At 41.8% G+C, this 15,112-nt stretch overlaps 2 protein-coding genes across 12 annotated transcripts in view; both read left to right on the top strand.

Moving 5' to 3' along the window:
- Positions 1-4,944, top strand: part of plekha5 (pleckstrin homology domain containing, family A member 5) — a 183,435-nt gene extending 178,491 nt beyond the window's left edge. For all 11 annotated transcript variants that reach the window (XM_047574960.1, XM_047574958.1, XM_047574957.1 and 8 more), the window contains one exon: positions 2,142-4,944. In XM_047574960.1, coding sequence (XP_047430916.1) covers positions 2,142-2,173 — 32 coding nt within the window. In that variant the 3' untranslated portion in view covers positions 2,174-4,944. The remainder of the gene's footprint in view (positions 1-2,141) is intronic.
- A 1,337-nt stretch (positions 4,945-6,281) lies between these two features.
- aebp2 (AE binding protein 2) lies at positions 6,282-14,800 on the top strand. The gene is made up of 8 exons (XM_047574972.1): positions 6,282-6,922; positions 12,575-12,809; positions 13,286-13,393; positions 13,479-13,665; positions 13,744-13,868; positions 13,953-14,020; positions 14,113-14,226; positions 14,311-14,800. The coding sequence occupies exons 1-8, from the start codon at positions 6,405-6,407 to the stop codon at positions 14,321-14,323; spliced, it is 1,368 nt and encodes a 455-aa protein (XP_047430928.1). The 5' UTR covers positions 6,282-6,404; the 3' UTR covers positions 14,324-14,800.
- The last annotated feature ends 312 nt before the right edge of the window (positions 14,801-15,112 follow it).

The following is a 15,112-nucleotide window of genomic DNA, read 5'->3' as shown; positions in this document are numbered from 1 at the left end:
ATATTGGTCTGTCATAGTTTGCCAGTGTTTTTTGACTTAATGTCCTTAAGTCAAACTGTACAAATAAAATTATTGGGAATGTCTGGGACTGCCTTTTAAAATTATATCCATAACCAAGTAAAGAAAGCTTAAGAATGTGTCTGAACTTTGGACAGAGCTCTGCAAGCTGTTTCCCTAGGCTACATCCAAAAATATTATTAGACTAATCACATTCTGACCACACTAACTCTCAGAAAGAAAGCAAACGATCCATTTCTGAAAAAGTAAAAACAAGTTAACTATTTGTTAACTCTTAAAGCATCGCGGCTCCTGTCTGTTGCTGGTAGGTATATTAGACTAGGCGTGTCAAACATATGGCCCTCATGCCAAAACCAGCCCATCAGATGGTCCGATGTGACCCGCCAGATGAATTTGCAAAAACTACATAGAAGACATTAACTTAAAACTTTCAAGTAAATTGGCATCTATTCTTTTATTTTCCCACTAGGAGTGCTGTTTCAGTAAAAGCAGACAACATGACACAACACTGGAACCCAGAACTACAGGAAACAGCAGATGCATTATTTTTCTTTAAAATTTTCAGGTTGTTAATAAAATGTTTTGTTAAAAGGACAATTCAATAAATGTCAACCTTTTCTCCAGATTTTTCCGTTCATCATGGTGTTATGTTACCAGTCTGGCCCACTTGACATCAGCGTGGCTCCTGAACTAAAATGAGTTTGACACCCTTGTATTAGGCCGTATGTGTGCAGGCATATGTGTGCATTCTTGCATGTGTCCTCCTCATTTTTCACTTGTCAGCATTAAAAAAAAAAAAAAAAGCTCACTGACTAAAGCATCAGAAGGTAAATACCTGCTGCTTGTCTGCAGGGAGCGTCCCGTGTCTTCGCCCACGCAGCTGCTGCTCATGGAGGTTGGAGTTTAACATCACAGATGTGTGTGAAGTTCATTTAAAACCGATCAGACTGTCGTAGCAACCTATCTCACTATTTCCAGTGAGGCCTAGGCACACTGTAAGATCACAGGTAGCTGGCTGTTGCTTTTGTCAAACAACACAAACGCTTCTTCAAAAGTACTTCATTTTCAAATAAATGATTTTAATGAATCCATTAGATATAGATGTGTTTGAATGAGTGATTCCCTCTGTGTCTGCGGCTGCTTTACGCAGGGATTAAATAGACGTCTTCAATTCATTAAAACCCTCTGAAGGCAGCGGGACACATGGTGATAAATCTGCAGCCTCTGATTTGTGCTGTGACTTCTGCTGCACCCCAGTGCACTGACATTATAATCAAATCAAGGGGCACCAGCTGCTATGGACAACTCAGACACAGCTCTACACACATTCAGCATTGTCTGTTTATATGAAAGATATCAGGTTATAATTGATTATTAATCCTTTTGTGTCAGTTTCATATTTTTTTTCCTTTTTTAAATGTATTGAAATGCAGTGGTATGAGACTGAAAAAGATCTTTTAAATTAACTGCTTTTTTTTCTTTCCTTCTTTTTTTTGTTACTGTGTTCATTGTAGAAAATATATTAAAACACCATCTAAAGCTAGCTACACATTTAAGGTTTATATATTCAGGTTGCAGTGCTCAGAACATCCCAGATCTCCCTGGAGAAACCTCTTTTTATGGAGATGCTGTCTTCATGAGTTGCTGTGTTTCTCTCAGATCTTTCAGAGCAATTAGACCGGTGATATAACTGGCTAAGAGGAAATTTATTAAACACCACACCCTTCAGTTTAAGTACATTTTCCACCTGCCTATTTGCCCAAAATAATTTCCCAAAATAGCAGGTATGCTTGAGCACATTTGTGTAAAAAAACATCCCCACTGAATTTAATGAAACCTGCGTCTGGTAATGCTTGCAGACAGTGTCCTCTAGTGGAAAAATGATAAAACTACAAGATTTAGCTGTATACTTCGGTTGCGGCCTGTTCAGTGAGGAGAAAGCTTCCTGTCCCACTCAGAGGTTGCATTCTGGTGAAACAGAGCATGTTGAGTAGAGGGTGGCCCGATCTGTTTGATTTCTCCTCTTAACAGTTTTGTTGTTATCTAGAGGTCTAACTGAGGCAGAGCACAAGTGTAGGAAAAAATAAAAAATGATAACATTCTCCCTTTTCTTCTCCCCGCAGCACAGACATTCACGTTGGTGAGCGACACGTGAGTGACGCTGGCCTCGACATCCATAGAGCCCAAATGTAGCCAGCCTGCACAGAGCATGCTCCATGGCTTCCTGCGTTTACAACACAACTCCTTTGACACTACTGTTACATGCCCACACGGAGACTGAGACTCGGAGTGTGACGGCCCCGCTAACAGACTGACCGACACCCAGATGGATCGACAGCCGTCACATCTGAGAGAGAGGCAGATGTACTGTATCTCTAGCACCTGTTAGATCTGTTCATACTGATATGTCCTCCAGCAAAACTGAATTCTATGGAGTCCTGCCTGTCCCAAAACATTTCTGCATATAGAAAAGAGTGTGAAATGGTATAGTCACGAAAAGGATCATACATTAAATCTGAAATATATATGAGCAACCCTAGGGATGAAGTCAAGGCTGATGCAGATGTGAAGTAGTTCTTTGCTCAAGGGCATCTCAGCCATGCTATTGAGAGCAATCCTAGTGGCCCCTGATTTTACAAGTCAGGATTAAATAACTTTTTTGGACTGCTTTTTCGTTGTTGTTGTACTTCACTGCAGCTGGAGAGCTGGAAGCATGAAGTGGATGTGAGTGTTTCAAAAAGGCTTTAACACAAATCTCCTTAATCCAGTGTTGGAAAGTGTTTCTGAAGCAAAAAGTACTTCATATACGGTTTATAGCCTGGTCTGCCCCTCCAAGTATGAGAACAGAACAAGCTACATGCAACTGTCACCTGTGGCTGTACATTTTGATGAGACAGCAATAGAACAAGATTAAAAATTCAGGTAGATGCAATTAGTTTTCCTCCAGGGTGACGTAATTGGAGACAGCATGAGCAGCTCAGACATTCACCACAAGGTCTGGCTCTAAAAGACGCTTCCCCTTGAAGAGAACCACTTCAATAACATAGGCGTATATAATATCAACTATAATATCAAGGCATCCTGGATTTTTTAAGCAGTTGTTAGTCCACATCTAGGAGTTGCCTAGCGCTTTTCTCCTGGAGTAAGGGTAGAGATCCATCGGAGACAGCAGCCGTTAGAATATTCTCCTGCGTCCCAGACGCTGTCGGGGTTTATTTGCATACAGAGCGCGAAACTGAGATCGGACCTGGAGATCTGCATGTTTAGGCTGGGTGTGAACACACGTAGCTAAAGCTGGTCCCTGGCAACTGGTCCCAGACCGGATCTTAATGCAAGGTCTGAACAGGGCCCAAATGTGGTCAGATCTCAGTGCATCCCCAGCCTGTTCACACCTGTGTTGCATGATTGGATCGCCCAGATTGGATCTTAATGCAAGACCTGAACAGGCTCCTAGGATGTGAGGGTCATGTTCATGTCGTGCGGTGAAGATGGAAAACAAGACTGCTGGCTGAATTCTAGTGGTCTGTAGAGGCAAAGCAGGAACTGAAGTTCAGTGCAGTGCTTCGGATTTACTGGTCAGTCCACATTAAGAACACAGTGTGGGTGGCTTCGTTACGGAAACAGGATAAGGACATCTGTTTGGGACAGGTGTTAGGGGTTTGTAACCTTATCCAGGGGTCTTCCAGGCATATGAAACTGGAAGGGGACTTTTTTGCACATGTTTTTGGATATCACATAAATTGTGAAGACTCAGCTCAGTTTTGTTGGCAGTCTCAGTATTAGCTAGCCCACTGCCTAATGCCAAATGAGTACATATTTCTCATCATTTGTGGACAGAATTAGAGCTATAAATAACTAAACCATTTCACAATTTTGACTGTATGTATGACTTGTTTTGGGGGGTAATATACACCATAGAAGTGTGCTGCCAAATACATACACACACACACACACATCAGTATACAGAGCTTTTGATACTTTACTTAGTACAACGTATTAAAGTCATCTTAACACAATAATTGTTGTAATCCACAGACCTTGTAAGAGTGGGTGTTAGCTGTGAGAGGCAGTGTACAGCTGTAAATAGGTGCACTTGAGAAGTCTCACTGCAGATGAGCTAAGCACCAGAACTCGACACACATGCAGTGCTTTATTTTAACCCCAAAGTGACCGCTGATGCTCTTTGGCTTTAACCCGCTCTGTTTTTAATAGTTTGGGTTTATTTGAGATAAGAAAAAGTCTCTCCTATCGCTCTATTTTCACATCTTTTGCACCGGCAACATAACAGTCATTAAATGGATATACATATATAAATATATATATATAAACAAAGTATATATATATGAACATAAAGCCAATTTTTACTTCAACAAGGTGCCACTTCAGCTGCTGCTGTTTTCCTCCGTTTTGTTTTTGGACCCGGGCTAAGTATTTTTTTGAAGTTGTGATTATTTATGCTGAGCAGATGGTTTGAATCTCCTGAGGTCTGACGGGCTGCGCCTCCAGAGTACACTTTGGATGTGCAGTCTGCCTTTTTCAGTTCGTGTGTCCTTTTCTTTTTCTCCCTCTTTTGGTTTGCATTATGTAGAAGACACAGAGAGGACAGGAAGTGGCTACTGGGTTTGATTCTGTCCTAGGCGGTGAAGAATCAGAATAGCACACGTACGAAGCAATAAGTAGGACTTTGGCGCTCCAGGACGTAAAAGAAATTTAAAAGAGGTGTATAAACTGTAAAAAAAAATAATAATAAATAAATAAATGAATAAATAAAACCAGATAACATAATTTATGTACACAATGAAAAAAGAAAAAGAGTGAATATTATAACTCCAAGAGGTTATTATTAATATTAATAGGGTCAATATGCAAAAAGTTCATACCCCATCTGTTTTATATCATATGAAATAAATGTTGATGTTCTTAAAACATGCTTGGAAGTTGTTGTTTTTTTTAAGAAAACGTGTGGTGCCTTTAGGCTTTTTCTGTGATACCCCTTAATATGGATGAAATTATAAGAGCCATGGAAAAATGTTGTGGGGGTGGAGGGTTATCTACAAATTACTTAAGCAGTTCAGCTGATCCTGATGTGTGCATGTCAGGAAGTATCACTATTTCATCAACAACAACAACAAAAAAGTGTATGTATGTATATATATATATATATAAGTAAGGATATAAGAAGTGGCAAAAAACAGGTCCATTTTCCCTAATTTCATATAGCCTACCATAGATGGATCTGGATGACTGAGAAGCCTCGCATACATTTTTATTGTTATCTACACTTGCAGTTGTTTTCATTAACATGCCAGATGTGGTCTGGATTAATCGATTAAAACCAAAGTGATACCACTGATGTTCTGAAATTGTGCCAGAAGTTGCTGTTCCAGTTTGAACCATCAACAATCTCAAATTACAAAGGTTTGTCCTGTTTAATTCTAAATTAATTGCTGTGTTATCAAATGCAACTGATCGCGTAGCTATAAAATGTGGGGCCGTAATAAAGACAAACTATATTTACAGCGTATGCATTTTCTCCATCTCAGCGCAGGCAGTACAAGAGACAGGCCTGCATTCAACGCAACAAGTCGACCACTTAGGTCAGCTACTGTACACACAAACTGAGAAAAGAGACCATTAGTTTAACACGAGAAACGATCAGTGCAGTCACGGAGGCTAAAGCGTACCGATGAGACCCGCGGTGATTTCAGGAGCACGCACCTTGCTGAGATAAGAACGTGCCTTTTCAGCACTTTTTGAGTTGGATCGTTTTTCTGTTTGGCGGAACACGTGGAGCCGAGAGGCCACAATGCCAAAGAGCGTCTATGTTTGCGAAGACGACTCACTCAATTTGAAAAATAAATTTGAGCGTGGTCCTACTAGCGGCGCCTTTGTGCGATATACCACCAAGTCGAGAAAAGCAAAAACAAGCATTTTTCTCAGATTTGTTAGACGGTACTTTCAGTGTAATTAGCTTTACTAAATCAGTATTACTTGAAATATTTATTCGTTTACACATGTACACAAATGTTAAAAAAATACATTTGTGAGATATGTTTTATTCTGTTATTCGGTGTCAAAGGTCATCATTGAAGGTAAAAAAATATATATATATACAAAAACTAGTTGAACTGATAGTTTATTTACGACGGAACTGCTGTTTTACGGACGCATTTAGTTCACATCGACTGTATTGATGGTTTCATGTTCCAGTAACCTGTGAGGCATCTTTCATAATACACCAGCTATGGCCATGCGGGCCTCTACGTCATATAAACCCCCTGCTGTGCTTTACGCTTGAAGCGGAGTGTGAGTGGAAGAAGAAGGGCAGCCTAAGGGCAACTTTTCGAGTGAAACATCACTAAAATAGCTTTTTGTGTTGTTCGAAAATGGCTCCAATTAGTACGGACGGGGCCGAACAAGATCCTCAGCCGACGTCGAAGCCAAACGGCACCGGAGAAACGGCAGAAACCGGCATGGAGGGACAGGCCGTGCCGGACCCCAAACAGGAACCGGGCGACAACAACGAGAGTACAGCAGGAATGGACGTGAACAGTTGTCGTGGTGCGGCGGACTTGGACAACCCGTCTCCCGTTCGCGACGCCGACGAAGAAACCGCTGTGCCGATTGAAAAGGAGGACGGTGATGTAGGGGAACCCGGCGTTAAACTCTCTGAACCGGGGAAAAGTCCCGTACAGGGGAGTTTGGCAAGTAGCACTGATTCCGCACAAGAGGGCTCCCGGGTGCTGAAACAAGAACAAAGAGAGGGGGAGAACGTGTCCTCCTCACCGCCCACCGAGCACACAAAGACCGCGGAGAAAGCCGAGCACGGCACCAAGAGACGGGCCAGCGTGGAGCTGACCTCCTCGGACGGAGAGCCGCTCAGTCGGATGGATTCCGAAGACAGGTCTGTTGGAAGTAGTAAACGGTGTGGCCGGGCCTTATGCTGGCTTCTAAAACACCGTGACAAGTTCACTGTTTTAAAGTAGAGTCAGTTGGTTTTACAGATTAAAAATGCTCCGCCGGACAATATAGTGCTTTAACGTGTGTAAATAGCAGCCCGTAATTTAGTATAGTTTGTAGGAAACACCTGTCTTTAAAAATAACAGTTACCACCAGTGCGCCTCCAATGTTCAGTTTCATTAAAATAATAAAATACTTATTAGAACTCCAACTTAACTAGCAACTGGACCTCACATGTGCATGCAAAAATACACCCACCCTTGTGGTGCCCACTCTCTTACTGAGGCTCCTAAAGCAAATGTAGGCGAGATAGGTTGGTGTCCACTGCCTTGCTCAAGGGCACAAGAACCTTTTCTCCTTTTATTATTATGTATTAACTTTCTCTCATACTGTGCAGTGACCATTTAGCACTTGACCCCTTTAAAAGTTGGGGACATTTTCTAACCTGTGTTTAAAAGTTTTTATTACTGGGAGTACAGTCTAAAGCACTCAAATAATAAATTAATAAGCAAGTGAAGAATGAAATTCTGGGAAAACACATTGTCTTACGGGATTAATTGCTACTAATTTTATTTTAATTTCAGTTTCTCCTCATTGGGTTTGTTTATTGCAACTTTTTATTACAGAAAAGATTTATTTAGCGAGGAAGCAGGTAGGAAGAAAACTTGCAGTTGTTACAGAGTATATGTTTGCCATGGGAGTATGTAAACCTTAACACTTCCTGCAGCTGTTTCCCAGTACCAGCCCGTCAACAATTTACTGTGGGTATTTTATAGTAGATGGAGGAAGTGTTGATATAATCTATGCAGTCCGCTTATATTTAGGATCCGATGCAGTCATTGTTAGGGCTATTATTATGATATAACTTACCTGTTTGGTTTTGTGGCTCCCACACTATGTACACTAAAGTTTTTATAGGCGGTTTAAACTTCTGTGTTAAGTTGATGCAGAAGCTACAGCAACAGCGCAGACCCTAGCACCATAACTGGCCTCCCCAGAAATGTAACTACATGCCTCAGGTGAAGCAGAGCGCAAGAGCCGTGATTGGTCGTCTTGGTAGTAGCGTGTTTCTGCATTAGTATTTCTGGCAGCTTCTCCACCTCCACTATTTTCAAATTGATTGTTTTGGATCAACAGTTGGATCAACACATTGAGGAAAGGTTAACTGAGGAAGTTTGGAAATACAAACATTTGTATGACATTTTGGCAAAAGTTTTAGTTGCCATTGTTGAAAGTGAAGCAGGAAGTAGAAACAAAAATGAACCCAAATGGCAAAAAAAGACACGGCAGCAACTAGCTTTTTTTTTTACAGAACAAGCCAGGCTGACGAGTGCACAAGTATAAATGGCTCGCACCGGCGCAGCGCAGTTCTATAAAAGGGCCTTTTTATGAAGATGGTATGGTATTTATACAGTCAGGATGAATATCATTAATAAAAAGTCTGTCATATTTTTTTTCATCTTTGTGTTAGCTAGCCCTCTTCTTAATGCTGAATGAATAAATATGTCAAGGCAGATGATGGGATACTCACCAATCAGCTCCATGTTAGAAATGTGTTCTGGAATTGACAAAGAATCGGGCTAATGTACAGAGTTAACAATGACTTGGTGTTCCTAACTCCAACTCAAATCACGCCAACAATCTGGTTTACAGTACTACAGCTGCTCCTTTTTCTCTGATTGCAAATCTAAAATGGTACAGCGCCAATACCCTTATAGTAAGTTTAGACTTTTGCATTATGTAGACACAGAAATTAGGACGACAGGCTCGTACTGACGTAGTCTGTCTACAAAAGTTACGGCGTCTAGGTAGCGCAGTATCATAAGCCTTAAGGCAACATCATAGTTTTGGGCAAAACAACATGAAAATGGGGACAAATTATTCAGAATAAAATAATGAGTGTAATAAACATATAGCACATAGAAGCTCTAGTTTATTTACTACTTTACTGTTGAGTAGTGACAAATTCTGGACTGCTCAGGGACTGCGATGTCTGTCAGACTTTGGTCGGGATTGCCATCAGATGAACTAGGGCTGGGTTTAAAACAAATGATTGGAAATTCAGATTGGTTCCTCCTGATATGTCTGGACCAATCTATTTGCGTGGTCTTGCGAGATTTGTTGCGTGAGACTGCAGCAAGATTTATGATGAGAGAATGCAGGAAATGGCGTGTATGGTTTTTTATATATGTGTGTGTGTGTGTGTGTGTGTGTGTGTGTGTGTGTGTGTGTGTCAATCCATGGATTTCACAGTTAAAGGCTACCTCCACTGTCACTTCAGAATGTGTTTGCCTGAAGCACATGTAGGAGGTGATGAGTTGGAATCAGCTGTGATGCATCTCGCCTCACTGCAACAAACGGACACAGCGCGATTTTATTATCAATCTGCTCGTTGAAAAGAATGTGTTCTAGGTGAAAAGAGGTCTGTGGGTACTGTTTGACAGTTCTTTCCATCCCTCCACCCCCCTTCTTTTTCTCCCCTTTGATTCTTGCCTCAGTTCATTAGAAAGTGAACTTCCCCTTCAGACATCTGTAGCAAATTGAAACCGTGCGAATTAGTCGACAGAACTGCAATACTTCCTGAATGTTTGCAGGCTCACGCGGCATATAAACATCAGTCACGGCAACAAGGTGGGAGATGAATAAACCAGCTCTGCACACCTACATTGCTCCATATTAGTAACTAACAGGCCAGTGTTTGTGTGGCTGCTTTGGATCACAAGTTCCACCGCTCATAGACCAGTTATCACATTAATTACAGGAAATGAGATCTTTTAGTCATTCTTTTTTTTTTTTTTTTACCCCAAGTTTTTGGAAATGCCCGTTTCAAACGTAGCGTGACATCTGAAGGTGGAAGTTTGATATCAGGTATCGCCTTCACGCCTGAAACCTAGACTGCCATTATGAGATCTTGGCAATAAAAAGTAGAGAGGCTGATTGCCCTTTGACCGAGGAGAGTACGCACACCTGAAACTGTGCAAAGTAATCCAAAACGCCTCCACTCCAACCAATGATAATGATATTTCTTCATTCTCTTAGGGATTTTTTTGTGTGCAGAAATATTGGAGGAGAGTGGAGACTATGGTAAAATAACATCTATGAATTATTACATGTTCATATGTTAACCTGGCATAGTCAGACTTATTTATATATATCTATAATTTCAGAATAAGATTATTTGGATTTAATTATAGAGCAAGCGTCAACTGACACAGAGAAAAAAGGCCTTTGTATGCAATTGGATAGTCCTGCAACCAGTCAGATCCATCCCTGCTACTCCAGTTTCCAAAAGAGCGACTCCAGACCAGTCATCTGCTGCAGAAATTTTGTCAGATGGAAAAGTAGGGCTAGCTTCCGAACTATATTTTCAGTTCAAATTTAGTAATTGTATGCCCCTTAGTTGTTCGCTGTATTTTTCCCACAAGATTCACATAGTCTCTCCCAACAGTTGTCTGCGTCTCAAACTCTGTGAAACATTGATTTGCGCTCAACTCTAATAAACTCTGCAGCAGTGAGAAATTCCTTCCCTGTGGCTGTTCTCACGAGAGGTTTGCTGAATATTTTTAGACTGCCCGACCTTTACATCTAAAAGCAATGGTGTTTTGCCGTCTCTCTTGAGCAGCTGTTGCTATCATGAATTATAATGAATTATGAAAGTAGCCGAGAAGGGCTATTTGCTATAGCAACACCCCGTCAAGAAACTCCTTCTCTCCTCTGCCGCTCTAGTTAATCTCACCGCCGAGTAATGTTGAGCGTCTAGACGTGGGTATCGCTACTGATTTCCTGAAATCGATTTGATTGTGGTTCACAAGGTTTCAATTCGATTGGATTCAATACGAATATGTCTAGAGATGCACTGCTGTTTGAAAGGGTTTCGCCTATTTGTGAAAAAGATTTTCTCTAGGCTTAAGATGTTGTTAGGTCCAGATATTTTTCCTCTACTTTACCTCTAGCTGACCCATCTCATGTACATGGCTTTGCGTTTGTCCAGCTCTTCTCTGTTACCATACTTACTGGCGTCGCTCTCAGGGTTGTAGCGTCTGTCGTGTTTTGGATCTCCTTCACATCTGGACTAATCTTGTTGAGATCAGCCTTGTGAGATCTGACATGTGAAACCGCTCGCAGCAGCTTTTCTAACCAGAGGATGCAGGAAGTGGCATCTTTTTTTAAAAGCCTACTTAGGCTTTGGAGGTTTAAATGGGCACATCATATTACTAGAGACATCATTGTTTCAGAACTGAAGACAATGAAAATGTCTTCAAGAAACTACTAGATAGATAGATCGATACTTACTTACTTTATTTACCAAGAGAAATTCATACATATAGTGTTGTGTATAAATATAAATTAGTATCAGCAATAACGTCAGTTCAGTTGGTTCATCACAGGGAGGTGTTGTATAGTCTTATGTCCTGAGGTACAAACAACTTTCACAACCTTCTCTTCCTGACTATGATGTCCTAGAGAGGGTGGTGGACGCTCTTCATGATGGGCCAGACTTTGTTCAGGGTCCTCCCCTGAGAAATCATAGTCTGGTAGAACGTGTCCAGCAGCTTCCAGAACATAGTCACAAACCGTAGCCTCCTGAGGAAATAGAGACAGCTCTGACCTTTTTTGTATACTGAATCTGTGTTAGCCGAACAGTCCAGTTTGTGATCCAGCTGTAGGCCCACTACAGTACTTACAGGTCTGAACCACCTCTTCCCATTGATGGTTACAGGTGTAATGATACAAATTATGGTTGTCATTTTGTCCTCAACGTAGACTTACTGGTATCAATATGACTAGGCAGTGGATTTTTCTTTGTTTTCTGAACAAACTGCGGGTTTCTGGCATTAGTCTAAAGGTCATATCTAGATATAAATCTGCAGTGTGTGCTCAACCATTCTATTCAAATTCATATCTCACTTTGCTTTTGCCTTGGCATTCCAACGAAGCATATCTAAACGTTTCATAATCCACCAGCCAGTATTTGGTGAATGAAAAGTTGAATGCAGAATAAGAAATGGTCCATGGGACAAGCTCCCACTCCTGTGGTGTGTCTGCTCACCTGCAGCAATTCAGGAGCAGACACTATTAAATATCAAAGTCAACTACACTGACGGCCGACAGATTTGGAGAAAGGTCCTCTAGCTTTCTTTTAGTCCTCATCAGCTGAAAAGTTTGAACCTTATGAATATGTTTGGGTATGTTTTGTATCTAACATCTGAGTGGGAAAATGTCTCGATGGAATCGTAGTGTAGTAAAGCATAATGTGTATACTCAGTTATTACTAAATTAAGTTCATTTGATCGTCTGAAATATTAAGTTTTTACTCATGTATTAAGAATGGATGGATGTGGAAGAGATGGACATGGTGAATATAGTGGGTTCAAAAAATTCCATGAAGTCAGCATGAGTGCTGTCAATGTTTAGAGATTTTAGCATGATTACATACACCAAACAGGGCTACATTATGACCACTGACTAAATAACATTAGCCATTTTACACAATTTTCTCCATAGCTTATATTTTAATTTATTTTTTCTTCCTATATACTAATTATATCAGTTGCATCGTAAATATAATTATTCCTCCCTCTCTTCTGTGTTCCAGTATCAGCTCCACCCTGATGGACATGGAGAGCACAGCGTCCAGCGGCCGCTCCACCCCCGCTATGCTCAACGGTCACGGTGGTAGCGGCGCGGTGACGGGCGGCGGCCCGGCGCAGCCCGGAGGAAAGCCTTTGAGCTACACCTGCTGCTGGGATCACTGCCAGCTGCACTTCCCCAGCAGCCCAGACCTGGCTGAACACATCAGAGCCACGCATGTGGACGGACAGAGAGGAGGGGTCAGTGTCTCACTTCCTGGTTATAAGACGAGAGAGTTGGGCGTAGACAGGTGGAGGCATTTAATAACACTTGATGAGAACAGCTGATGTAAACACAAAGAGCAAAGCTTAATAGGAAGTCAGCACGTGAATGCCAGGAAAAATGAGGGCAGTCAATGGCCTCTTCAGAGTAGAATTCACCAACTCATGATCTGAACTTTTTAACCTGAGCTGGTTTCATATTTGAAGCAAAACACTTAGATTACATTCTGGTTCCTTTACAATTTGTGCCAGCAATAACCATCAGTTCTGGCTAATTGTGTAAAGCTGTAACCGGTTTGTTGGTATAAGGAGTTTTGCTGAACTCCACCTAATTCTTTTCATGCTCAATGAGTGCAGAGCACGAGGCTAGAGGACAACCCAAACCCCCTTCACTTTCTGAACCATTTATCTGTTCTAGTAGTACTAATACTGACTGTACTGTTCTTGCCACCCAGGTGTTTGTTTGTCTGTGGAAGGGCTGCAAGGTGTACAACACTCCATCCACCAGTCAGAGCTGGCTGCAGAGACACATGTTGACTCACAGTGGGGACAAACCCTTCAAGGTGACAGCACACACACATCACGTCACATGAAACGCTTCACGATTTTGCTTTCCATTTCATTCACACTGTCGTCAATCTCCCCCAGTGTGTGGTAGGGGGCTGCAATGCCACATTTGCCTCCCAAGGGGGGCTAGCGCGTCACGTTCCAACTCACTTCAGCTCCCAGAGTTCATCCAAAGTGTCGAGTCAGGGCAGAGTGAAGGAGGAGTCTCCGTCCAAGGCCGGCCTCAACAAGCGGAGGAAGCTGAAGAACAAACACAGGCGCTCGCTGCGTACGTACCATTGTTAGATGAAACTGCCGACACACTTTTTGTCAGTCACAGAGAGTAATCAGAGAATATTCTGTTCAGCACGACCTCATGACTTCTTTGACGCCCAGACCATGGACGCCATCCGCCACCGAGCCATCTGCCTCAACTTGGCAACGCATATCGAGAGCCTGGGCAACGGACACAGTGTGGTCTTCCACAGCACGGTGGGCTCAGCACTGGAAGTCACAAGTCATCCTGGTAAACAGTAGTACAGGATCTCATCTTAACGTCTGCGTTTGTGTGTTCAGGTAATAGCCAGGAGGAAAGAGGACTCTGGGAAGGTGAAGGTCCTGTTGCACTGGACACCTGAAGACATGTAAGTCCTGCTCTAGTGGTTGTTATTGTTGAATGTTGACAGTGTTGAGACTTGGAGAACCTGGATTCATTAAGTGTGTTTTTCTGTGTCAGACTTCCAGATGTGTGGGTGAATGAGAGCGACAGACTGCAGCAGAAGACCAAAGTGGTTCATCTGTCCAAGCTGCCCACGGACACAGCCGTGCTCCTGGACCCCAGCATCTACAGGTTAGTGTGTCAGTGTGTACATGCACAAAGCTACTACTGGCAGTTTACAAAATCCAAACTTATCAAAACACTTTCCTCCCTCAGGATGTTCTTCTGACCAACTAAAAGTGAACTCCACTGTCACTTCCTGCTAATCCACAAGGAGGAGACTACCTCGTTTTCCCTTTGTCTCCATCTCTGTGTTCCTCTTCCTCCCTCCTTCTTCCCAGGGGATGCTGAAACTTAAGTGACATGTTTGTCATGGCAGTCTGAGGCCTCCCTCCAGTGTTTTCTTCTTTAGGTGCTGAGTTTACTGAGGATGTGTAGGAGAGATGTTGCTTGTTTTAGGTAACAGAACTAGACTGAAAACTAACTGACAGCTGTAGCTCTAGACTGTAGAGAGAAGCGGTCTTTGTAAATACTCGAGATTTGTAATATATTTTTATACTTTGAATTTTTTTTACTGTACTGTAGATAGATGTCTTTTTTTCAGCTGAACATTTTTAAATAGATGTTTTAAAAACAGATATTATTGTTCATGTACATATAGCTGCCATTGCTCTGGTATGATGTCATTAAACTTTTCCAACATCTGCTTGCTCTGAAGTCTTTAACTGCCAGCCACAGCTTCTGTCTGTATGTACTTGGAGGATATATGCTTAAAATGCCAGCAACCGCTTAATTACAGGGGCCAATATCTTTTTGTGGTTTATATAGTATTTGTTCTTCCAGGTGACAGAGAAAAACAGGGCAGGTGACATTTTAGTGTCGATAGCAGTAATGGAACAGGTACTAATTAGGGACACAACACGTTTCTAAAAATAAACTTTGAAAGCCTATGCTCCTGATTGTAACTAGGTAAACACTGTAGTCTTTAACATTCAGAGTCTGATATAAACGAGATGAA

Source organism: Mugil cephalus, chromosome 22 (genome assembly GCF_022458985.1).
Source record: "Mugil cephalus isolate CIBA_MC_2020 chromosome 22, CIBA_Mcephalus_1.1, whole genome shotgun sequence".
Lineage (NCBI taxonomy): Eukaryota > Metazoa > Chordata > Actinopteri > Mugiliformes > Mugilidae > Mugil > Mugil cephalus.
Note: the sequence above shows the minus strand (reverse complement) of the source record. Positions and strands in the feature narration are given on the sequence as shown.